The 25,693-nt window shown below is 40.2% G+C and overlaps 3 protein-coding genes across 5 annotated transcripts in view; 1 reads left to right on the top strand and 2 right to left on the bottom strand.

Moving 5' to 3' along the window:
- The window catches only part of IRAK3 (interleukin 1 receptor associated kinase 3), a 58,866-nt gene extending 51,389 nt beyond the window's left edge, over positions 1–7,477 (top strand). For all 3 annotated transcript variants that reach the window (XM_050748320.1, XM_050748321.1, XM_050748322.1), the window contains one exon: positions 638–7,477. In XM_050748320.1, coding sequence (XP_050604277.1) covers positions 638–1,114 — 477 coding nt within the window. In that variant the 3' untranslated portion in view covers positions 1,115–7,477. The remainder of the gene's footprint in view (positions 1–637) is intronic.
- The window catches only part of LLPH (LLP homolog, long-term synaptic facilitation factor), a 648,032-nt gene that overhangs the window by 111,722 nt on the left and 510,617 nt on the right, over positions 1–25,693 (bottom strand). The window lies entirely within an intron of this gene.
- The window catches only part of TMBIM4 (transmembrane BAX inhibitor motif containing 4), a 529,849-nt gene that overhangs the window by 99,020 nt on the left and 405,136 nt on the right, over positions 1–25,693 (bottom strand). The gene's annotated exons all lie outside the window — the stretch shown is intronic.

Raw genomic sequence — 25,693 nt, forward strand, 5'->3', positions numbered from 1 at the left:
ACAAATAAACAAATAATTGTTTATTTGTTTCACCAACATGGGGAAACCACCATCTCTACTAAAAACACAAAAATTAGCTGGGCATGGTGGCACGTGCCTGTAATACCAGCTACTTGGGAGGCTAAGGCAGGAGGATTGCCTGAACCTGGGAGGTCGGGGTTGCAGTGAGCCGAGATTATGCCACTGCACTGCAGCCTGGGCAACAGAGTGAGACTCCGTCTCAAACAAAACAAAACAAAACAAAAACCCAACAACAACAACAAAACAAACTGGCATTTAAGAATTACAGGTTTATTTCCTCCTTCCCTTCCAATCCTCCACATATTATGGTTGAAGTAAAAAATGTAGAGACTTGCCCAAGTTCACAAATCTAGTTGGTGGCAAATCTGAGGCTTAAGTCAGGTCTCTTGGTATTTACTTTAGTGTGGTTTCTTTTATACCTTGTTTTAAGTCACTTAATTTACTCCACAAAATAAAGGGGTTTAGCTAATTTTTAAGATCCCTTCTAATTCAAAACTCTATAGTTGAACTAATTTCATGAAAATGAAACAATATTCTTTATAGGTAGAGAGATAAAGGGTAAAAGGAAAGATTATTCAAACTTAGTTTAATGTCTATTTGCTTCTTTGTTAATTAGGTTCTAAATACTCTTGAAAGTACTCAAGCCAGCTTGTATTTTGCTGAAGATCCTCCCACGTCACTAAAGTCCTTCAGGTGTCCTTCTCCTCTATTCCTGGAGAATGTACCAAGTATTCCAGTGGAAGATGATGAAAGCCAGAATAACCATTTACTGCCTTCTGATGAAGGCTTGAGGATAGACAGAATGACTCAGAAAACTCCTTTTGAATGCAGCCAGTCTGAGGTTATGTTTCTGAGCTTGGACAAAAAGCCAGAGAGCAAGAGAAATGAGGAAGCTTGCAACATGCCCAGTTCTTCTCGTGAAGAAAGTTGGTTCCCAAAGTATATAGTTCCATCCCAGGACTTAAGGCCCTTTAAGGTAAATATGGATCCTTCTTCAGAAGCTCCAGGCCATTCTTGCAGGAGCAGGCCAGTGGAGAGCAGCTGTTCCTCCAAATTTTCCTGGGACGAATATGAACAACACAAAAAAGAATAAATTCCTCCAGAAGATAAAGAAAAGAGCAAGTATTGCCTAGGCACCTGAGTATAGGTATGACCTTGGGAAGACATTGGCTCCATAAGCAATGCCAAGATAATGATCAATAGTGAGTTTGGGTGATGCAGATAAACAATCTGGACAATTCCATTCCTTTTTTCCCAAACCCTCAGAGTGACTTAAAAAATCGTTTTATCAGGATAATTGTCTCATGACCAAATCCACGCTCAATTAGAGCCATTCAAGATTCCTTAAGATCATGGGTTCTGACTTCAGACAAACAAAACAATAAAAACTTACCAAAAAGGGACTGGATTCTCTATTATCCTCAGTGTGAGTCCCCAGAGCCTCCATCTGCCGAGAACATTCAGTTGGATTCCATCGTTTGGTTTAGCTTGCTTGCAAGGGTTGTAGGAAATGTCTGATTTGTAAATGTTAATAGATACCTTTGGAAAGAATCACCTGGTTATTCTGATTGACCCCTCTTGTTTTGCGGTTAATCCCTGACTAGCCTGCTTGTCTGAAAATGAGCCAGGTTCACCCTTGGCTATGGCATGCTCTGTGTTGAAAGGGGATTTCTTCCCAAGATCTATCCTAAACTCTTAGGACAATTTATCCTGTATTGACTAATATTACAGCTTTTTAAAAACATACTTAGTGACCTATTGTATCCTAAGGAGACTATATGAAATGTCCATCAGGTAATTTTTATTCCTGAGAAAATGGCTGATCAAGGGCCTAGGTCAGCTTTTGGTTTAATCTACACCTTCCAACTCTGGGCCTTCACTCCTGCTGTTTCTTGGATCTCCCTCTTTTGAAATCCTACCAATCATCAGAGCTCTACAAAACTGCCATCCTCCTGAAAGCTTCCCTAATCTCTACAACCAGAAGTACTCCCTTTATCAGTATTGCCATAGCAATTTCTTTGTATTTCTATTTTATACTTATCACTTTTTGAATTATATCAAAGCTGCTTGTCTCATCTCTTTTACTAGGTTGTAAACTCCCTATATTAGTTTTCTATTGTTTTTGTAACACATTACCACAAATTTAGTGATCTAAAGTAACATAAATTAATTATTTTGCAGTTCTGGAGGTCAGAATTCCTTAGCATTCCTTCTGGAGGCTGTCGGAGAGAACTCACTGCCTTTCCTTTTCCAGCTTCTAGAGGCCACCTGCCTTCTTTGGCTCATGGTCTTTTCCTCCATCTTCAAAGCCAGCAATGTAACATTTCAGATCTCCCTCTCTCTCTGTCTCACTGCATCTTCACTAACCTCTTCCTCTCATTCTGGCCCTTCTGCCTGTCTTTTGTAAAGACCTTTGTGATTTCACTGGGCCCACTCATAAGCCAGGAAAATCTCTGTGTCTCAGATCCTTAATTTAATTACACCTGCAAAGTCCGTTTTCTCATGTAAAGTAACATATTCACAGGTTTCTGGAATTGGGACATGGACAGCTTTGGGGGACCATTACTCTGTCTGTCATACTCCCTGAGTATGTAAGGGCCATCTCTTCAGAACCTAACGTGTCATCCTACACAGAGCAGGTGTTTCCTTATAAATTAAGTTGAATTAAATTACCCCGATGAACCCACATAGTCGATAATTCAGCTATAAGAAACATTGCTGAGTAAATAATGACTCTTTATGATGATGGGTAGACACACTGAAGAAAACCATTTTCAGAGGATTTACTGAATCTTCCTCTCCAAGAAGCTTGTAACAGAAGGGTAAACCTCTAGTTTCTTGTCCAGCAGAGGAATAGGCGCATGTCTTTTGTTTTATTTTATTTAATTTTTTTGGTGAGTCAGTATAGTTGGGTTAATCGTACTCACATTAGATTCCATGTTGAAGAACAACTAATCAAAGAAGAAAATCATCAGGAATCAGGGTGAGATTAACAGACCAAGGTCAGAAACATGGAGTTACAATTCTCCAAAAAGGCACAAAGTGAGATTAAAAACACAGTGAGTCTTAGTCTGATTGACAGGCTTTATGCAGGCCCTGGGTAAGCAGTTGGAAGAGCCCATGCCCACCACTGCTCTGTGGGGTACCTGGCTGCCCAGAGCTCTCTGCTCCATCTGATCACCACACATATGAAAGGGTTGGACTAAACTTCATATGACTTTTATTCCTGTGACCTGTCCTAGTTTGGCAACTCTTGATTACACATGTTAATGAAAGGAAGCAGCAAAAGTCTTTGACATTTGGTTTACATATTGCAAACCATTCTGAGGCCCATTTAGCTTATTTTAGAGATGTAATCTGAGATTATATTGGCTGAATTGGGAAAATTAGCCTGGAATCATTTGAAGTTGCCACTAATAATTCACAAAAAAAGATCATCAAGAATTGACTCTGTGTTAAACTGTTTTTCACTTAGAATATAGACTCCCACCAGTACATTCAATGAAGGGTCGTTAAGGAAGGTCTGATTAACACCAGGCCCATACAATTACTCAGCACATATAATCTGTTGGTATTATGTTGATTTGAACTTGCTTAGCCGACTTAAAGCAGGGTTTCTCAAACTGTAGTATGCATCAGAATGACTTAGAAAGTTGGTTAAAAACACGGATTGCTGGGTCTACCCAGCTTCTGATGCAATAGTTCTGAGGTTAGAAATTTTGCTTTCTAATAAGTTCCCAGGTGATACAGATGCCAATGATGTGAAGCCCACTCTTCGCATCAGTGAAAACCACTGCCTTAAAGTGCTCTTAAATTGTTATAGATTGGTAGATCTTACCTTTCCATCACTGGTATCTTTTTTGAGAAAAGGATCCTTTCTTTTCATTCCATTACATTCATCCTATTACCTAGAATGTTGGTTAGCACAGAGTGGGAGCTCTAGAAAGATTGTTGACCAATGATCTTATTGACTAGATCATCTTTCTAGAGTATGACTATTTTGGACACCTCAAAGATGAAGTCAGATAAGCTGGAAGTGACCTGATTAATGTTGTGGTAAGCAGATGCCACTGTGGCTGGGAAGTGCCAAATCTTCTGTTGAGTGATTCAGTCTTCCTGACTAGATTTGCCTTCTAGTGGGCTTACTAATAAGCGTTAGTTGATATGAATTAAATGTTGCACCTTTCTATGGGTAGTAAGAGGATACCTTTATGGTTTCATGGTGTGGAGACCAAGATACATAAGAAAGCAAGAGTGAGCCTCCAGGTGTTCCCTCTGATCAGTAAACATGAATTCATAATTTCACTTACTCTCATTTTTGTAATGCACTGTGAGCAATCCTCCAGGCAGATCCTATTTACTAAGCTTCTTCAGGCTTTTGTCCCATTTTATAATGCCCAAACACATGGAGAAAACATTCTGTTGTTTTTGAAAATAGGTATGGGATTTCTGACATAATCAATTTTATTGACTTCTTGAGAGTTATAATGATCTGTGACTCTCTGCATAATATTGTAGTTTTATAGGGTGGCACATCACCCTGTGTAAAACAACTTTTATGACCTGAGGACTGATGAGTACAGGAAGTGAGGTTTATCATGAGTAGCATTTATTAAGCATCTGCTAGAATCAAAGCACTGCATTTGCTACTAGGGTACCAAATAAGACACAAACAGTTTAGTAAGGAAGATAGGGCATCTACCCAAGTCAACAGTTCAGTGACATCTGTTATTTGAACCACACATCAATGGAACTGAAAGTAATTGCTGAAAGGGTGAGAAGAAGGAATAGATTACTATGCATTTTTGAGAAGGTGAAGAAGGCTTCTTGGGGAAGGTGTCTAAAAAGAGATAAGGAATTAAGAGAAATAGAAAAGAGCACTGATGAAGCATTCAGGATGGTTATTCAGGGAATTGGGGGTCCACAGCAGCTGTGCACAACCATCCCTGACACCATAAAAATGGGGTAAGGATAAAAGGAACTGGGTCTAGAGCTTTGCATGTTTTTTTCTGGTTAACCCTCAGAGTCACCATGAAGATGTGAATCCCATCTTATAGGTGAGGACACTGAGTCAGGAAACTAACTTGCTGAAATCAAGTCCTCCCAGTCCTCCCATCAGGTCCTCCCAGATCTGGAGGAGCCAGGGTTTGAATTCACATTTGTCTGACTTCAAAATCCATGCTTTTTCTTGTGTTCCACATTGCACAATGGAGCCACTGCCAGTTCAAGCTCCTACGAAGAGGGATGGATGTGAAAAGTCATTTGCTGATTCCACAGACTTTTAGTAGGTACCATGTCTCCTGCCTTTTTCACTATCCTACTCCTCTGCTACAACTTCTCTGCTACAGGCACCCACTCTGCAGTTACTTGATATAAGTTAAATGAATCCATCCATCCAAATGTCCTTTCACTGAATAAGTACTTATCAATGGCTTCCTTTGTATCAGGCACTATTCTAGGAGCTGGGGCTACAGTGCAGATGGAAACCAGCAAATCTCGCTGCCCTCATGGAGCTTACATGTGAGTGAATAAATCTCACAGAGTTCTCCTGTCATAAGTTCTGGCTCCTCTGCCAGCTCTTCCAAATAGGTTCAGAGAGGTTTTCTCCTTGTCCTGTTGTGTGACTGATAATCCCATGGTGGCCCTCACTTTGCTATTCATATGCACTAAGTAGTTTATAGTGTGCTTTGTGATTGGCAACTGTGACAGATTCTATTCTTCTATTGGTATGTGGTTTCTTTGGGGCATTTGTTTGGATATTGATGGCATCTTCTAGGGAGTCTGAGGCACCTACACAAACCTCAGGTCACTATCACGTGATACTGGAGTTGCCTGTTAAATTATATTTCTTCTTCCACAAAACTGCAGCAAGGTCTACATCCTGCTCATTTTTGGATCCCTAATAGTTGGCACAGTACCTGGTGCATAATATGGTTCAACAAATATTTGTAAAATGAATGAATCAAATAGTCCTTCAAAGCATCTTCAAAAGCATTAATAAATCTGGATTGCACCTGAAGTTTATCTTTCTAGTATTCAGAATATAAGCAAATCCTTGCTTAAATTATTCCATTTTACCATTCTTGAATAAAAGCTATTAATTTTAAATACTAATATCTGAGATATCTTTGAAAAGAAGATTAGTCATTGTATATGTTGCTTGTAAATTTTCTCTATTGTGGAAAATATTCCAAAACCATGTCTAAGCAATGATAAACCAGTGTTCTGGCAGGGAAAAAACTGATGTTTGTTGTGTTTTGTATCTGTCTTCCTGTTCCAAATCATTTATATATACTTGATGGTCTATGGAATTGACTTGCAAGTATTTTCCTGGGAGGCATTTTTATTCCAAAGACCTGTATTGCCTGCAAAACCTTCATTTAAGAAACTCATTATGGATGTCATCTGCATCATTGCAAACTGTTTCTGGTCATCTCTTTAAATAGCAAGATAATATTTACAGAGGTTTACATTGGCTCTTGAATATTACAATATTCTCATAGACAAACATTAATTGGAATGGAGGTAAGGTGGTAGGAATTGCTTACTTGCGGAAATGCAGGCTCATTGTTGTGTCTAGCAGGTGCTAGGTGCATTCACACATCTCTTAAGCTTTAAACAACCTATTGAGCCGGTTCCCACTTCCTTGATCTATTAGATCAAAGAAAATGAGGCTTAAAGGAGTTGGCTCTTGCCATAAGTCACACTACTGATGGAATGAGAATACAAACCAAAAACACTTTATTCAAGTCCAGGAAATATCTGCCTTGAAAAAGGGTAACTTAAAAATTCAAAGTATCCCCAATTTGAATATGAAAACAGTTAATAAAGATACGTGTGTTTTTATTTTATTATTATTTATCTTGTCCTCCCATATTGGCAAAGATTGAAGCAATTGAAAGAAATGACATTGTTGTTCACTACTGGCAGGAGTGAAAATTGGTAGAACCTTTGTAGAAGGCAATTTGGCAACATATATCAAAAACCTAAATGTTGATACACTTTTACCAAGCAGTTTGTTTAGGAATTTATCCTAACAAATAAAAGTTGTCCAAGTCTTTAAACATGAGCCTGAACATATACTTCATGATGTTTATGATATTAAAACATTGGAAACAACTGAAATATCCTTCAGTAGAAGATGGATTAAATAAATTCCATGCAGTTGTCATTTAAAAATATTTAGATGTATGTTTATTGCTATGGATATATGTTCCCAAAATATTATTGAATCAAAAAGCAGAGTACAGAATATACATTTAATATGAGCTCATTTATAACATTGAATGTTTTAAGATAATACATGTTTCATAGAGAAATCTTTCACCAAATGTTAACGATGGTTTTTTTCCGGGTGGTGGTATTTGGGTGATCTTTACGTTCTTCAGACTCTTATGTATTTGAAACTTTTATAATGAACATATATCATTTTTATTAGAAAAGAATAAAGTTTTTGTTAAAAAAACAGTCATTTTCTACATTTCTACATTTACTTGGCTCTTTGCTTGGTTGTGCCCTTGGTGGCCACTAGCAACTAGTAATAATGCTTCTATTCCACTGCTCTTTATTATTTTTATCTTCCTACCTTAGTAACCGAAGCTACGAAATAGATTTATCTGGTATCCTTTGAGTAACGAGTTTTGAGAGGGCATGTGACAAAGCAATGCAAGAAGCAAAAACCAGATAAGCTGAAATACAGAAAAGCAGAGTACAGATCACAGGACACAACTGAGAGTCTTTTGTAATTACATATTAGTTGATTTTGCTAAAATCTTTTAAAAATTACCCGTAAGATTTATACTTACAAATTCCTACTTCAAGGAGTTATCTACAGTTAAATGAGAAGATCTTCGTGGAGATAAATTTTCCACCACGAAGTATGCGTTCTCTAGACTTGTACTCCACTGTCCATTTTTAGTTTACATAAAATTTTTACCTTGCTGTAGTTTTAGTTGGAAATAAAACTTGCAGCACTGCAGAGGAAATGTGACTGAATACGGTGTTTTTCTATAGCAGGTAGAGATGGAACCTATATAACGATGCTAATGGGATTCACAATGCATTAATTATAAAGGGAAATAGCAAAGGATACTCCAGGGTAAAATAGCAACTCTAATGAGTTCTAGCTGGGAGGACTGTTTTGTGCACATAACTAAGTTACAAAAGTGTGTAAGTATGATTTAAAAACATACTTCCTAGGCAGATCCATCTAAAAGATAAATGAGTGCTGGTTTTTAAGAGCATAAAAGAGGCACAATTTTTTTTATGATACCAAATTAATGTTTCCATGCTACTTTGTGTTTTCTAGAAGGAAAATGCCAACTGATACAACTGTACCCTCACTGCAAAGAGTTCAGCAAAAGAGAATTTAGGAAATCTAATACACATAGTATAAAATGGGATCATTTCTAAATAGCACATTAGAGTGAGGTTACTCTAGTGATCTTCTTAATGTTCTTAATAACATTATTCACTAATTATAATTTCATGTCGTTCTAAATGTGTATAGGCTAATTACAGTGCAGTTGCTGGACCATTAAACACTCGGTCTTATGATATTACTTTTTCTTTTGATTATAACCCAGGATTTTATAAAAGACCTACAATGACTTCAGCCAAGAGTAAATATGAATATATGACTTTTTATTGTTTTTATTTTGTATGTCTTAGAGGAAAATTTAAGATTCTAGCATGCTTACATAGTCAAAAATGCATGTTTATATTAACTCACTGCTGGCAGCTCTAAGGCTATTACTTGAGACAGCAGGCAGAGCAATCTCTGACATTTTCATTATGCATTTGTCTAGCAGCTTGAAGAGGGGAAATAATTCATGTGATTATGAATAGCCTATCTTGGTCATTAAAATGTATTTCCCTAATAAAAAAATGATCACTGTATTTTACAAGAAATATTCTGACATGTCCCCATCTTTCTTTCTATCTCATATCCTAGCATTATCATTCCTAATTTCAAAAGCAGCTGAACAAACCAAGTAGCATCACCGCCTCCTGTTTAAAAGGTCTCATCAATTACAGTGAAACTACACCTTCATTTCACTTTAGTCTCTATTTCCAAGGACACACTCTAGACCCTATCACCACCTGCAACTGCTACATATCAGGAATCATAATATTTTTCCATAAACAAAAATGTTATGTTTTGTGACCTCATGAAGATCCTATTATCTGATCTGTCAGTGTTCTCCAAAGAAACAGAGTCAATAGGATATATGTAGATGGGTAAGAGGAGACTTATTATGGGAATTGGCTCCCATGATTATAGAGGCTAAGAAGTTTCATAATCTGCCATCTGCACACTGAAGAGCCAGGAAAGTCAGTGGGGTAATTCTGTCCAAGTCCAAAGGTCTGAGAAGGGGGTATTGGGGCACTGGTTTCAGAGTCCAGAGGCCTGAGATCAAGATCTCTGATGTCCAAGGGCAGGAGAAGATGGATGCTCCAGCTTAAGATAGAAAGTGAATTATCCCTTCCTCTGTCTTTTTGTTCTATCTGGGCCCTCAAGAGCTGGGGTGACGGCCACCTGCATGATGAGGGCTTCTTTACTCAGTGCACCAATTCAAATGCTAATCTCTTCCAGGGGTGCCCTCATGGAAACACCCAGAAATGATGGTTTACCTACTACCCAAGTCAAGTTGATATATAAAATTAACCATCACAGTTGTTTAGGCTTCCTTCCCTGATGGCAGGCACCACACCTCCATTCCTGAAGGGTCTAAGTCCTTAGTGATCCTGCCTTTTTTGGAGTATTATGATTTTACATCAACATTCACTCCTGGATGCGGAACCATTAGCACCCAGAAGTCCCTGGATTCCAGACTTAAGCCTCCCTGCTCTCATTGTGTTCATGAATCTGATTTCCTCTTGATAACTGCAATCAATACCCAGGGCCATAGAATGACGTCTTTCTTTCTTGGTTCAGTGGCATGAAGAACACAAAATGACAGTGTCTCCACTCCCTGGTGCGTAAGCCCTGTTGTGTCCACATGGAATCATTTCTCACTTGAGCTCCAAGACCTTTCAATTAGCAGAACTCAGAGTTGAAGAGATAGAAAGCCAAAAACAGAAAACAAAAACAAAACATGAGTGGGTACCTAGAAGTAAAAGTGAGAAGAGCCATTTCGACTTCACCCTTTGGTTGCCAGACCTCTGTATTCTGGCTGTGAATGAAATAGCACCATGGATCAGTCTTTGATTTAAAGCCTGTGGTCATCCAGCCTCACAGAGTGTTGTCCTCCAGCTGACAGCATAGCTGAGCTCTCAGTAGGCCATTTCAAAGTTCTATAAAGCCAACTGCTTTATGAAGTACACAGTAAGACCAGCAGAATTCCACGAGTGCAAGCCCCATTGCCTTATTATTTTACTTTATAATTTAATTTTTTATTTTTTTCTGAGACAGGGTCTCACTCTGTCACCCAGGCTAGAGTGCAGTGATGTGATCTCAGCTCACTGCAACCTCTGCCTCCTTGGTTCACGTGATCCTCCCACCTTAGCCTCCTGGGTAGCTGGGACTACAGGCACATGCCACCATGCCCAGCTAATTTTTCATTTTTTCATTTTTTACTTTTTTGCAGAGACAGGAGTCTCACTCTTGCCCAGGCTGGTCTCAAACTCCTGGGCTCAAGCAATTCACCTGCTTTGGCCTCTCAAAATGCTGGGATTACAAGGGTGAGCCACCAAGCCCAGCTGCCTCACTTATTTTACTATAAAATGAGTTCTGCATCAGAGCTGTGTTTAAAGAGATACTATAAACCTACCAACCAAGGTCCTGACAGAGGCCCTGTGGGCAGGAAAGGCAAATCCATATCCAGACTAAGCATCAAATCTGGTGAGGACAAATCACTGCTCCTTCCATGCTAGAAGGGCCCACTGCAGTCAACCTGTCACCAGATAACTAGTAGGCCAGTTCCCCTAAGGAATGATGCCAAGTTAAAGCTCAGCATTGACTTCTGCTGTTGGCAGTTCAGGCACTTGGCTGCAGTGATAACCACATCAGCTTCAATGCAGAGAAACCCACACATAACTTTCATTCCTGTTGCCATGGCCACATAATACCCCCTACACCAGACTTAATGCTTCTGGCACTGAATCTGGAACCAAGTTGTTTTGAAAAATATTGTCTTGTACGCCTTCGTATTTCTTACGGCTCTTGGGAGGGGTCTATGAACACAAAGCAATCAATAGGTATTACATTGCTGGCATAAAGGATGGAAAGAAAGGCAAGGGAAATTCCAAGTAGACTGTGGCAGAATGGAACAGCATAGAAACCACAGACGAGCATGTAAATGAGCCTGAACTGATGGAGAGCAGTTAGAAAATAGTACAGAATAATTTGAAGAAGTAAAATCTGGTATTTCACAGAGCCCTTTGAATAACAGGTTGAATAATTTGCACTTTATCTGAGAGGAAGGCCTTAAGCATTTTAATCAATTAAATAAAATATTAGGAATTGATAGGCACATAAAAGTAACCTTGCACACCTTTTGATGAAAGCAGATATCCTCTCTAGAAGGCCTTTTGATGAATTCTCATCCAGGGTGTGCTGTAAAAAATCCCAGGGAGAGCATTATTTTGAGAAGAGAGGAAGAAATCATTTTTCCGCTTTCCTGCAGTTTCTTTCCTACTTTTATAAGGAGGGGTGGCGTGACCTCATGGTGAGAAGGTGAAGACCTGCCATTTCAGGGACTGGGTTAGTACCAGGATACTGATGAGGCAGGGCCAGGGCACAGGTAGGCTCTGAGACTCTCTCCAGGGGATCACTTGCCCCTCACTTCCTGCTGCCTCCTTGCCTGCGTAGAAAGCGTAGAAAGCGCAGCCTGGACAGGAGGGGAGGTTGTTGGAAGCTCCCCTCCTGTCTAGGTATGGGTCCCTGCTGAGCTCATTGCTCTCCTTTATCAGCAGTGTGGTAGACTTTCTTCCTGGCTCTCCCAATTATCTTTTGCTTTGAAATCTAAGCAGGTGGATGAGATGTGATTACCTTTCCCAGTCAGCCCACTGCATTAACAGCTATTTCTACCTGGCTGAGAGTTCTCTCAGACTGGACTTAATCTGCTTCCACTCCTAGGCATTCAGAATAAGCCTAATTTTACTCCTGTGTGTATTCCTACAATGATTTTAAAAGGTTGTTATTTCTATTTTTCTCTATCCTGAGAAAATAGCGGGAAAATTTTTAATTTTAATTCATCAGTAACCCTCTTAACATTTGTCATCCTAAATCCAATGTAAAACCTTAAATATGCCAGATGAAAAAAATCCTCATTTATTATGTTATTTAATTTGGGTAGGGCTCTGTTAATTTAGTCTAAGGTTGTGTAAGTGTAGATGCATGCACGCATGCACATGTGTGTATATGTGTGTTGAAGTCATCATTCCATACTAGTTCTGACCTTGTGGATCTACCAAGGCCTTGGGGTCCTTTTCACATAAACTGCGAGTTTATGTGAAAACATCTCCTTCAACCATTCCTTGTGCAATTGATTTTTATACACTAAAACAGAGCTCGTAAGTTTTTATTGTTTTAATACTACTCAATTATTTTTAAGCGATTTTATCTGCATCATAGTTCAGTTCTATCTTGTTTGTTTTCACTCATTGATCCAACTCGAGTTGGATAACTCTCCATTTCCTACCACTTTCCTCTTGACCAGTCAGCTCCATCCACACTCACCTTCTCGCAGGCCAAGCTTGTTCCCATCTCAGGACGTTTGTGCTTGCTGGTCCCCTGCCTGGAATTCTCTTCCCACAGAATGTCTCCCTCTGCTATTACTCTCTATTGTCTTTTTCATTATGGCGATTTCCTTCACTTCTTTTGTCACGACATGACATTATATTAGATATTTATTTGCTTATTTTTCATCAGCCTTCTTCCTTAGAATATAAAACCTGTGAAGTCAAGGACTTTAACTTTTCACCACTGGATCTCCAGAACTTGGAAAGTTTCCTGAAACATAATAGATGCTTAATAATCATTGTTTGAGTACATGAATTAAATAGTCATTTAAATTCTTAATTTGATCAGCCAAACTTTTTTTTGGCTCCTTCTTCCAGATTGTATCATTGACCACTTGGGAAAAGCTGCTTTCACCATCCACAAAATTGCTGATTAAAAAGTGTTGTACAGGATAAAGGTAATTTCAGAACCACATGGTCCTCTACCAAATAGTCTCTATTAGGTTTACATCTTTTCAATTATTAGAAAATCTTTGGAAATAAATTCAAGCAACTCTGATTTCATCTCATTTTCCAACATATATTTCTCTATCCTTAATATAAAACATGATCAAAATTCCTTTAAATCACATAAAGACCTTCAAAAACTGGTCCCAAACAATCTTTCCAACATTTATATTTCATCACTACCTCCTTTCTACTTCCTTCCCACAGACTTCGTGTCTTTTGTTCTAGTCTCACTAAATGTGTTATGATTCTTAAAGCATGCCATGGTCCTCATCTCCATGCCTTATATAGGAGCCGCCAGCAGCACCTGGGCTGTGGACCAGTACCAGTCCATGGCCTGTAGGAACTGGGCTGTATTTATTACCCAGTCTGTGTCATTTTGTTACAGCAGGAAGTAAGCAGCTAGTGAGCGAGCATGACCGCCTAAGCTCTGCCTCCTATCAGATCAGTTGCTTCATTAGATTCTCATAGGAGTGCAAACCCTATTGTGAGCTGCACACACGAGGAACCTAGGCTGTGTGCTCATGAGAATCTAATGCCTGATGACCTGAGGTGGAACAGTTTCATCCCGAAACCATACCACTCACTTCTTGGTCTGTGGAAGGATTGTCTTCCACGAAACTGTTTCCTGGTGTGAAAAAGTTTGGGGACCACTGCCTTAGCATACCTGTTCCAGTTACCTAGAATGCCTCCTCTCCCCACCCTCACCTCCAGACAGATGGATCTATCCTTGATGTAGCAAAAATGCCACTTCCGCCATGAATCCTTCCCAAACTTCCCCAAGTGATTAATCATGCCCTCTCTTGTTCTCGCTCAGTAATTTTGATGATTCTTCAGTATTTAGCCTGTAGTTTCATTATTGCTACCATATTATTTATGGGTCTCTTTCCAGGGATAAAAGTTTTATCTCTTCCAGGCTATGGACTTAGATACCCATTAATATCCATTGAATAAAGTGGAAAACATGATGAAATATTTTGTTCATTGTTTGCTATAGTTTCATGAAAGCAGGCCACACCCAATGGTACTGACTGACATCCCAGACTGGCTTCTATCAAGGTGGCATTCACCTAGATGAGTTTCGTGGGGTCCATCTTACACTTGCTATCTCAGAAGCCAGAATTCCTGTTTCACTGGAATGAGATCACCTCTCAATGGTAGATTTGCATTGACCAGATTCACGTAAATGGGTAAAAACCAGAATACCTGTTGTCTACTGCTATGGTTTGAATGTTTGTGTCGCCCCTAAAATTCACATTGAAACCCTACTACAATAGTATTAAGAGGTGGGGTCTTTAGGATGTGATTAAGTATGATGGCTCCAACCTCATGAATGGGATGAGGTGCCCTTATCAAAGGGCTCCAGGAAGCTAGCTAGCCTTTTCGCTCTTCCACCTTTCACCATGTGAGGACAGAGCAACAAGATGCCATCTTGGAAGCAGAGAGTAGTCTGCACCAGACACTGAATCTGCTGGTGCCTTGGCTGTGGACTTTGCAGGCTCTAGAACTGTGAGAAATTAATTTTTATTATTTATATATTACCCAGTCTGTGGTATTTTGTTATAGCAGCACAAATGGACTAACACTTCTGCTTTCCAATGATAAATATAACTATTCAGACAACTGAAATTCTCAAGTCAATCTACTAGTGCATTATTTCCCTGTAGGCAAGCTATTATATCAAGTGATATGCTATGAGACAGAAGAATTACTTGATCTTAAGTATTTCTCAATAAAGGGAGCATGAGACCACCTCCTGCATTAGAGAAATAAGCCCTCCAAGGAAACCATAATGTTTGAGGTTGCTTAGCCAAGACTACCATTCCGTGGACAGGTCCTAGAGGATCACCTTCAACTTGGTTGCTCACACTCCATTTCCTGTGCAGTTGTGGTCAACCAACATCTCTCTGCCCAACCAGGATCCAAAGAAATGTCACTAAATATCTAGTGATTGTTATATTCATATTTAAATTCCCATTATTCCCATTCATATATTCATGGACACTCTCCTGGTTTGTTTCTAGTCACATTTATTGTGTAAGAATTTGACTAATTTAACTCCAAGAACAATTACATTTACACCTCATTGTCAACCTTAATTAATGACAAGGCTGAAAGGGGCTGAGTGACTAATCAACTTGTCCTGGTCTTATGTCCATTACACTGTTCTACATGGAAATGCTTAATAATTATTCAAACTAGTTCTTCACTTTTTCTATCTGTTTAAAATTATTTTTTTCAAAAGGCTTAAAAACTTTGATACCCTAATGACATTTCTATGAATCTATCCTGTGAAAGTTATCATAGAGGTATAAAAGTTTATAGCTAGATAGATGTCCATTGCTGCATTATGATAGTAAATAGTTTTTTTTTTTTTAAACCTAAAGGTCTAACAACAGGAAACTTGTTAAATAAATTATAACTAAAATCAGTCACTGACATGATGTTACACAACATTGTTTATCATACATTGTTAAGTGGTAAAAGGCAGATTAATCAACACTGTAAAATAGGATTCTACTTTTTGCAGACAGAAAGTTTATGGGTACATAATCACAGAAAAAAGACTAGAAAAAAATAAAAATATCTAAAAGAAAGTGGTGTTAGGATTATAGAGATGTCTTCCTTTTTTTTCTTTTTCTTCTTTCTTTCTCTTTCTTTCTTTTCTTTCTTTCTTTCCTTCCTTCCTTCCTTTCTTCCTTCCTTCCTTCCTTTTTTCTTCTTTCTTTCTTCCTTCCTTCCTTTCTTTCTTTCTTTCTTTCTTTCTTTCTTTCTTTCTTTCTTTCTTTCTTTCTTTCTTTCTTTCTTTCTTTCTTTCTTTCTTTCTTTCTCTCTCTCTCTCTCTCTCTCTCTTTCTCTCTTTCTCTCTTTCTTTCTTTCTTTCTTGAGACTAGGTCTTTCTCTGTCACCCAGGCTGGAGTGCAGTAATGTGATCATGGCTCACTGCAGCCACGACATGCTGGACTAAAGGGATCCTCTCACCTCAGCCTCTCAAGTAGCTGGGACTACAGGCATGCACCGCCATGCCAGGCTATTTTTTTTTTTTTCTGAAGTTTCTGCAATGAACATGTATTTATTTAATCGTTTAATGGTTACTATTATTAGTATGATGAAAAATTAAGTTTGTAATCTTATTTAATGGTATTTTAATAGGAAACAAAAACTATATGCAACAATATATCAGTATTTTCATTATGTAGCTCTGTATAAGAAAGTTGTTTTATCTCTACTTTACATGTTATCAATTTCCTGTAGTAATATTCTACTGCAGGAGTTCTTTAAACTTATAAATCACCTGTATTTCTATTCATATAAAGGCAGACAAGCCTTTTGTTGTTGTTTTTTGGGAGAGATGATTACAAGATATTGAAGATAATGACCGCCATGCAAATATTCAAGGGACCAAGCTTAATTTGTACTACTGTAATGTGATATCAATTATAATTTTGTTTCCCATGTGGAAGAACAGGCAGTGTGCTAAAGCTACAGAAGCTACCTCTTCATAGTCCATCCTCTCCTAATGTTGCATTGATTGGAACAGAGACCACAGGAGAACAAGGGTAGATTAACATGAAATGTCCTTCTCCTGGTCAATCAGTAACCCTGTGCTTGTATGTGAAGTGCAGGAACAGTTAGATCAAGGAATGTTAACATTTAATTAAAGTTCAATTAATTGTTAATTTAATTTCTAAGTTCAAGGAATTTAAAGCCACTGTGATTAAAAGTAATGAAATATAAAGTTCACTGGTTCTGTGTATGATCTCCTATTCTTATCCTCATGTACATCTCTTCCCTTTGGAGTTCATTCATTCACTGCTGACCTCCCTCCCAGACCCTTTTACTCTGTTCAGTGGAATGTTCTCTTGCTTGTAAAGAAACTCCACATCATTCTCAAGCTGTTTAAAGGCAATTTTATGGCCGAGCACAATGACTCATGCCTGTAATCCCAGCACTTTGGGAGGCCGAGGCAGGCAGATCACCTGAGGTCAGGAGTTCGAGACCAGCCTGGCCAACATGGCTAAACTCCATCTCTAGTAAAAATATAAAAATTGACCAGTTCATGTTGGTGCCTGCCTGTAATCCCAGCTACTTGGGAGAATGAGGCAGGAGAATCACTTGAACCTGAGAGGCCGAGGTTGCAGTAAGCAGAGATCACACCACTGTACTCCACCCTTGGCAATAGAGCCAGACTCCATTTCAAAACAAACAAACAAACAAACAAAAAGAACAACAGCATTTACACTTTCTGTTGTCTTAACAAAACCTGACTTTCATCCAAGGATACCGCCTGGCTTCCTTTACCACCCTGACCAGCAAAGGGTGCTCATTCTTCCATGAGCCCAACACCTCTAGGTCTGGGAGGAGTGGGCCAGATCCTCCTAGTTCCACACTGTTTCTCCTGCATCACTGATCTCACAGTGCCGGCCTCATGGGCATGCGTCCAGTGCAGTTACACAGGGCCTCATGCACAGATGCCCCATGCTTGGGGTTTCATACTTTGCAGTTGCCATCTTGAAACTCTTAACAATTGTTATAGGCTGATTCATGTCTCCTTCAAAATTCTTATAAGGTCCTAACCCTCAGTACCTCAGAATACAGTGACTTAACTTGAAGAGTGGGCCTTTAGAGAGGCAATTAAGGTTAAATAAGGTCATTGGGGTGGGTCCTGATCCAATAGGATTGATATCCTTATAAGAAAAGATTAAGACACAGACAAACACAGTTAAGACCATGTAAAGACAGATGGTGATGGCCATTTACAAACCAAGGATAGAGGCCTCAGGAGAAACAAAACCTTGATCTCGGACGTCTAGCTTCCGGAAATAGATTTCTGCTGTTTAAGTCACCCAGCCTGTGGTACTTTGTTATGATGGCCCTAGAATATGAATACAACAATTTTACCTTTTATTTTGTGTTTTATCAGTGAAGTCTGATGGGACTCTGGAGCATTCACCAGGGGCTCGAAGCCTTGGCTCATGTGGCATTCTGCCCCTTGCTGCCTCCCCACCTCTCCAGGTCAGGTTCTTGGCCTCCTGTTCCCTGTCCCCTGGGTCCTGTCCAGCCTGCCTCTTTCTGTCAGATCCTCAGGCAGTGACCAGGTCATGTCGGTGTTCCACCATTGCCCTCTGTGTTCCACCATTGCCCTCTGTGTTCCACCATTGCCCTCTGCTCCTGGTGGAGCAGAGGTTAAGTGAGCATCTTTGGTGGTATCTTCGGGTGGGGCATGGCAGCACCATCTCCCCTCCAGGATGGCAGTACCACAGTGCGTTTGTGGGCTACTTGTCAGGGCTAAGTGTAGTGAGTGCTTGTAACTTTATGTTGCCTCAGCATCCATTATTAAATACAAGTTTAACTTTTTCATTCCAGAAGTAGGGCTCAGTCATGCTTGACACAGTTTCCAATACTATTTCTCACCCAAATGGCTCCAGCTGGTGGCCAGAGATAAGAACTTGGAAGAATCTCTCACCCAGCAAGCTAGGCTCCTAGCTTTCCCACTGCTTTCTTTAAACAAAACATTCATTCTGTTTTTTGTTGATACATAATATTTTACATTTTATGGAATACATGTAATATTTTAATACATGTATACAATGTGTGATGATTCATTGTATATATATAGTTCAAATATTCACACATTGTATACATGTATTTCAAATATTCTCTATTGAATATTTCAAATATTCCACATTCTCTATTTTCTTGCTATTTTGAAATATACAATATATTGTTGTTACCCTACTGTGATATTGAACACCAGAACTCATTCCTTCCATCTAACTCTATGTTTGTACCCATTAACCAATTTTTCTTTATTCCTCTACTCTGTTCCCCACATGCACCCCCTTCCCAGACTCTGGGAACCATCATTCTACTCTCTACCTCCATGAGATCAACTATTTTAGCTCCCACATATAAGTGAGAACATGCAATATTTGTCATTCTGTGCCTGGCTTATTTCGCTTAACGTAATGATTTCCAGTTCTATTCATGTTCCTGCAAATGACAGACCATTCAGACATTGGCCCTCAAACTCAAAGTGATCACCTTTCAATCACAGTGTGACTTCCTGGAACTGGTACCTGCTTGCTTTAAACCCACCAATTAAAACTCCCTGCAGGAAATCTGTTTGGATAACACCCTGGACCCAGTAAAGGTGTTGGCCCCTGGGTCCCTTCTCTCTCTGCCTGAGCTTGCTGACCGCGTGTGTGTGTGTGTGTGTGTGTGTGTGTGTGTGTGTGTGTTTGTGTCTGTGTGCGTCCTCCAGGCATGCTGTGTACGCCCCAGGGTCTGTATGCACTAAAAACTCTTAACCTTTCATGTGGTGGTTGTGTCATTGAAACTTGCCTGCAACCCTTGATGGTGAGCCCGAGGAGATACATGCAGGTGGATCCCCTACTGATGTGCTGCTGTCTGGTCCGCTGATGGCTGCTAAAAACAGTATCTACCAACCAAGTTGCTAGAAAAACTCAAAAACACTTCATTCAAAACAGACAGACTCTTGCCATCCCTGATCCAGGTCCTAAGGGCATCCTGATGTGGAGGTTGCCATTCCTTGGTTCTTCCCCTTCTGCTGTGGTGGACTGTGGGAATGGGGAGGTGGATCTCCCTGTCTCCAGCCACGGTGCAGCCCTTCAGGGGAAGTAGAACTCAGAAGCCAGTGGGCCATGCACTGAGTTGGGGGACAGAGCCCCCACTGGGTGTCTCTAGGGGGTCTGCACTCCCTCTGCAAGTATCCCCATGTCTGAGCGAACAAGAAATGAAATATCAAATAAAAACACCATGACAGGTCAAGAGAGAGAAAGACTGCAGAAACATTTTCATATTTCAGTACCTTTAATGACACTATATTTAGACCCCCCATTTTCGTTTTGCACTGTGCCCATCAAATGACATAGGCAGTCCTGCCCAGCCCCATACAAAACGGTCACCACTTTTAGGGCTCATACAATTTGGCGATTTCACCCTCTGTATCTCTGCTCAGTACCCTTGCTTCTGGACATACAATCTACTCTCTTGGCTAGTGTCTTTATACCCACTCACAGCTGCCATAGTTTACTCATCCATTATCAGCGTGCCAGCACATGTACAAAACTAGTTCTCTAAAAACAAAACAAAGCAAAACAAGCAAAAAAAAACACCAAAAAACAACAAACAAACAAACAAAAAACAAGCAAACAAACAAACAAACTAGCTCTCTGTTTCACTGACCTTGAAATCTACTCTGGAAGAACAATTCTCTCTCGTAAGCCACCCTTATCCTTTTCATTACCCAACAGCTCCACCTCTCACCCTTAGCGCTGGAAGGAAATGTGAAGGTTTTGGGAAAATCAACCAGCTGTGTGATACCACACAAGTTAGCTGCTGTATTGGAGCTTCAGTTTCTTCATCTGTAAAGTAAGGAGAATAATACTAACTTCATAGGTTTTCTGTAAGGATTAAATAAAATTCTATGGATGATGTGCTTAGCATGTGCCAGGCACATAAGATGTTCTCAACAGATGGCTAGTGCTTTCCTCTTCAATCACAAACTCCTGTCTCTGGGCTCTCAGTCTCTTGCCCTCATCGGAAGTGACCTCCAACACCAAGACCCCCAGCCCTTTCATGTCTCCATTTTCTGTTAGTTTATCATTACACCATCCTCACCTCCACCCTCAGGCTTTATGTCCCTAAATTTTTAGTTTATTTTTTAATTTTAGCAGCATCGTATTTCTTTTCTGCCTTATCTGATCTGCAAAATGCTGGCCCTGGGATCTGCTTTTTGTGTTTCTGTGCCTGAGCGCTGTTAAAGTCACTGCAGCACTCAGCAGATGCATGCCACTACATATTCATGGGTTCCCCTTGGGTTAGTTTCTTTCTGCTGCTTAGGGGTCTTTTTGCTTGTCCCAGGCCATCCATCACCCCTTACTCCACAGCAGTTGTTAGAAGGCTTCTCTTCAATCCTCCTTGCCTTTTCTATCCCTCTGGCTCTCAGACACTGCCTCTGCTTTCAACTGCAGAGAAACAAAATAGCAAGTATTGGGCTTAACTCTTCACTCCTGCTTTTGCTTATAGACAGATCAACAGAACATGCATTCCTCCCTCCTGCCTCCCGTCCTTATCTTCTTGCCTAATCCAAATGTTTTCTTCTATGCTCTTGATCCCTTTTCTGTCCTTTATTCAATCAATCATCTTTCCTACTTAATTTTCAGCCACTTATTTTTCATGTCTGCTTCTCCTGAACACATAAACATAGCTTTTTCAATATTTAGGAGGAAACCCCCTTCTTTCATCATACATCTTCATCTAACTTCTGCTTCTTCTTAGCCAGGCTCTTTGATAAAGCAAGCGCTGGCTTGCTCCTTCTTTCACTTCCTGTTTGTTCCTCAGTTCCTACATAAAGGGTTTGCCCTCCACCCCATTACCATTTCTCTCTCTCAGAAAATCCATGGCCTCCTGGCTGCCAATCATAATGATCAAAATTTAGGCTTCGCCTCACCTGATTTCTCTGTGGCATCTGATATTGTTGAATACTTTCTGGAAAGTCTCTCTCTCTCTCCCTCTCCTTCCAGGAGGTGGCTCTCCCTTGGTTCTATTTCTACCACTTTGTCCCTTCCCCCTCTACCTTCTTCATTTCTTCCTCCTCTGTTTTGTCAGAGGCTGCCGTTCTCTGGGCTTCTATTAGGTTGTTGCAGAAGTAATTGTGATTTTTTGCCGTTAAGGTAATGGGTTTTACCACATTACCTAAAAGATAAGGTGATAACAAAAACCGCAATTACTTTTACACCAACCGAATAGCTCCGCTCCCTCCTCTTCTCATCTTCACAGCCTATCTTGATGAACTCACTCACTCTGGTGCCTTTAACCACCCTCTGTTTTCTTATGACTCCCAAAAGGCTGGGCTCCTGGCCCACTGAACTGGAGTCACAGGGTGGGTTCAGCGTGGATCAGCCACACCACCTGCCAACAGAGTGAACTTTGGAAACTCAGTGAAACCTCGTAAGTCTCAGTTTCCTCTCCTGTCTAGTGGGACTAATATTGATGGGCTTTGGGGGAAGATGAAAATAGTACAGAGAAAGCACACTCCTGGCACATACAGATGACTCAATAAATGGCAGGGATGCTGCCGCTGCTGCCAACAGAGGTGCTATTTAAAGGTAACTGCCACTCCAGCCCTGCTGGGTATTCGTAAGATCTCACCACACATGCTGCGTCCCATCAGCTGGGAGTATTTGCTGTAAAGATGTTTGGGCCCACTGGCTCTTCTTTCTATCCATAATCACAACATTTTAAACTGTTGCTTATTCTCTAGTTCCTCTCATGTCTAAGCCACTTCCCAGTTCTATCTTTGTTCCCTGACTTAAAAAATCTTCTAGTCTATCTGACGTGGTCTTTCAGAGGACTGCAAATAGTTAAAGAAGTCCATTTTTAAACAGTCTTTTGGATCTATGTGAGGCCTGGTTCATACTAGCATTCTGAATGTGGTTTGGGCAGTATTTGTTACCTCCATTAATATCCAAGGAACAGTGTTTGGGGGACAATATCCAATAGATTAAAGGCCAGACCCTGTCGCGTGTCATGGCTTGGTCCTTGCCTACTTTTCTAACCCTATCCATTCTCCTGGAAGTGCTCATTCCTCACCAAATGAAACCACTGGCAGTTTCCAGGAGGCACCAAGCTGCTCGAGTTCTCTGTGTGAATGGCCTTTCTCACTTCTAGCCTCCTCTGTCCAGCTGCCCTAACTACCTCTCCTTCAGCCCATTGCCAAGTTAACTACTTCCACTCTCTAACTCGCAGCTCTGATCAATCTTTTCTACAAATGCTTGCTTCTCAACTACCACCCTAAACTTCACTTTCAATCATATCTTTGTCCCCAGAGCCCAGTCAGGCAGCATCTCTCGATTGGCTAAATAAGTGAACAATGCTGGAGAAATGCTTCATCAGAATTCCACTAGGGGTCACTTTCTCTACATTCCAGGAAGAAATAGCACAGGCACTTAGCAAATCAACGCTCTGAAAAATTCAGCTTTGTTTAATTTTTAAAGTAATTTGTTGTTTATTTAATGGAAACTGAAATTCTCCATGTTGTACAAGCCTCGAAGCACCATATGATTGCAAGGTCTTTCTGGTTTTATGGATAATGTCAATATTCATGTTGGTGTAAAAAACTGAAATTGAACATGGCATTTAATTTTGCATATTAATAATTCAGATCACTGAATTTATATGAAAGGTACTTTTCTATTTTTAGCTTAATAGCTTTAGATAAGGTTAATATTTAATTAGTTCATTTCAAACATGGTTCTAAATTATCCCAAATATCTGTTCTAAACTTTTATTTCTTCTCTACTTATTCTCATTTAATTTCAGTTGCAAAATTAATGATGTATTCTTACTGATCATCTTGATCTGCCTTTTATCACAGAGATTTTAATAAGGGGAGCTGAAGAGAGGGAAAGTGATTTTACTGGTAATTAATAGCCAGTAAAATGCAATACAAAGACATTTAGCACAGACATAATGCTCTGATATTTTGGTTACTTCCTTAAATGCAAGATTCTTCTTGACTGGCCTCCAAAGCAGCCAAGGTATTAAGTTTCTGTTTTTAAGGAAAAACATTGTTCTTAGCAACATTGAACATAGTAAATGGTTAAACACTAAGCTATATTTCCTGTCAAACTTTTAAGACACACAGAGATATCAACAAATGATGAACTACCATGAGATAAGTGTATGGACAGAACATGCAACAGGTGCCGTTGGAGCACAGGGAGGAATTACGTAAGGATGGTTTCCTGGCAGAATGGGCTGCAAGGGATATTTCCTATAAACTTTGGGAAACATAACAGAAGCCTCCGTTTCTAATGACTGTGTATAGGCATGGGCCATTTCTCCAGAGTATGTCAGGGAAACTCCATCTACATTAAGTGAACCCAATGTGTGTGAGCATACTGCATAGAGATTCTGGTATTAGAGATACTCTTACTACTTTGGCACAACCTCAACATTCACTAAACTGGAGGAGGGCCTTCCTTCTTAACCTTGGTTTTATTTTATTTTATTATTTTTCCTGAGATGGAGTTTCACTCTGTCACCCAGGCTGGAATGCAGTGGCTTGATCTCCACTCACTGCAACCTCCGCCTCCCAAGTTCAAGCGATTCTCCTGCCTCAGCCTCTCAAGTAGCTGGGATTACAGGCGCCTACCACCACACCCAGCTAAGTTTTGCATTTTTAGCAGAGAGGAGGTTTCACCATGTTGGCCAGGCTGGTCTCGAACTCCTGACCTCAGGTGATCTGCCCACCTTGGCCTCCCGGAGTGCTGGGATTACAGGTGTGAGCCACCACGCTCAGCCTTTACCTTGGTTTTCTGCCCATATCTGTGCCAATTCTGGAAAGAATTCTTGGAACAATCATGGTCTGCATGAGTTGTATGATGAATCCCTAAAGCATGGATTTTCTCACGTAGTTGGAAGCCATTTCTGTGTCCTCTATCTGGAATGCTCTACCTGCCCACAATGCACCGAACTCTTCCTCTTTTCTGGACATTAACAGAAGGGTGACTACAGGTTTGGGCTCTAGCCTTTCCTCCGAGAAAACTTTCTTTGACCTCCCAGATTAGGTTAAAGCTCTGTTTTAGGTGCTCTTTTAGCTCTAGACACTTCCCCTTTGTAGCGTTTATCACTGTTGGACTTTGCATTGCGTTTCTGGTTATCATTGAATAAAAAGCTCCAAGAGAGCTCCAGGTGTGTCTCTACTCACCTGTACCTAGCAGAGTGTCAGGCATGAAATAAGCATTCAATAAAGATTTGTTGAATAAATAAATGCAGATATGATATGAATGTCCTAAAGGATGAATAAATAATTATTTGAGCTGCCACACCAATGGGTTGTTATGGCAAAAGAGAGAACAAACGTATGCCAGCCTTTCTTCCCAATGAGACTTATGGCGAAGGTGAGCAGAGCTCCGCTGACTTTGAGTTCTGCTTTGAGAAAAAACTCTATCTTCAGTTTCTATTAAATCTTTTTTTTTTTTTTTTGAAGTGGAGTTTTGCTCTTATTGCCCAGGCTAGAGTGCAATGACATGATCTCAGCTCACTGCAACCTCTGCCTCCTGGGTTCAAGCGATTCTCCTGCCTCAGCCTCCTGAGTAGCTGGGATTACATGTGTGCATCACCAGACCCAGCTAATTTTTTGTGTATTTTTAGTAGAGGAAGGGTTTCACCATGTTGGCCAGGCTGGTCTTGAACTCCTGAACTCAGATGATCCGCCTGCCTTGGCCTCCCAAAGTGCTGGGATTACAGGCACGAGCCACTGTGCTCAGCCAGTTTCTATTAAATCTTTCAAGGCAGAGCTCTAGGGTCTAGAGTCTAGGGTTTTTTGTTTGTTTTTTTAGACAGAGTCTCACTCCTATTGCAAAGGCTGGAGTGCAGTGGCATGATTTTGGCTCACTGCAGCCTTGACCTCCCAGGCTCAGGTGATCCTCCTACCTCAGCCTCCCAAGTA

This window comes from Macaca thibetana, chromosome 11 (genome assembly GCF_024542745.1).
Source record: "Macaca thibetana thibetana isolate TM-01 chromosome 11, ASM2454274v1, whole genome shotgun sequence".
Taxonomy (NCBI): domain Eukaryota; kingdom Metazoa; phylum Chordata; class Mammalia; order Primates; family Cercopithecidae; genus Macaca; species Macaca thibetana.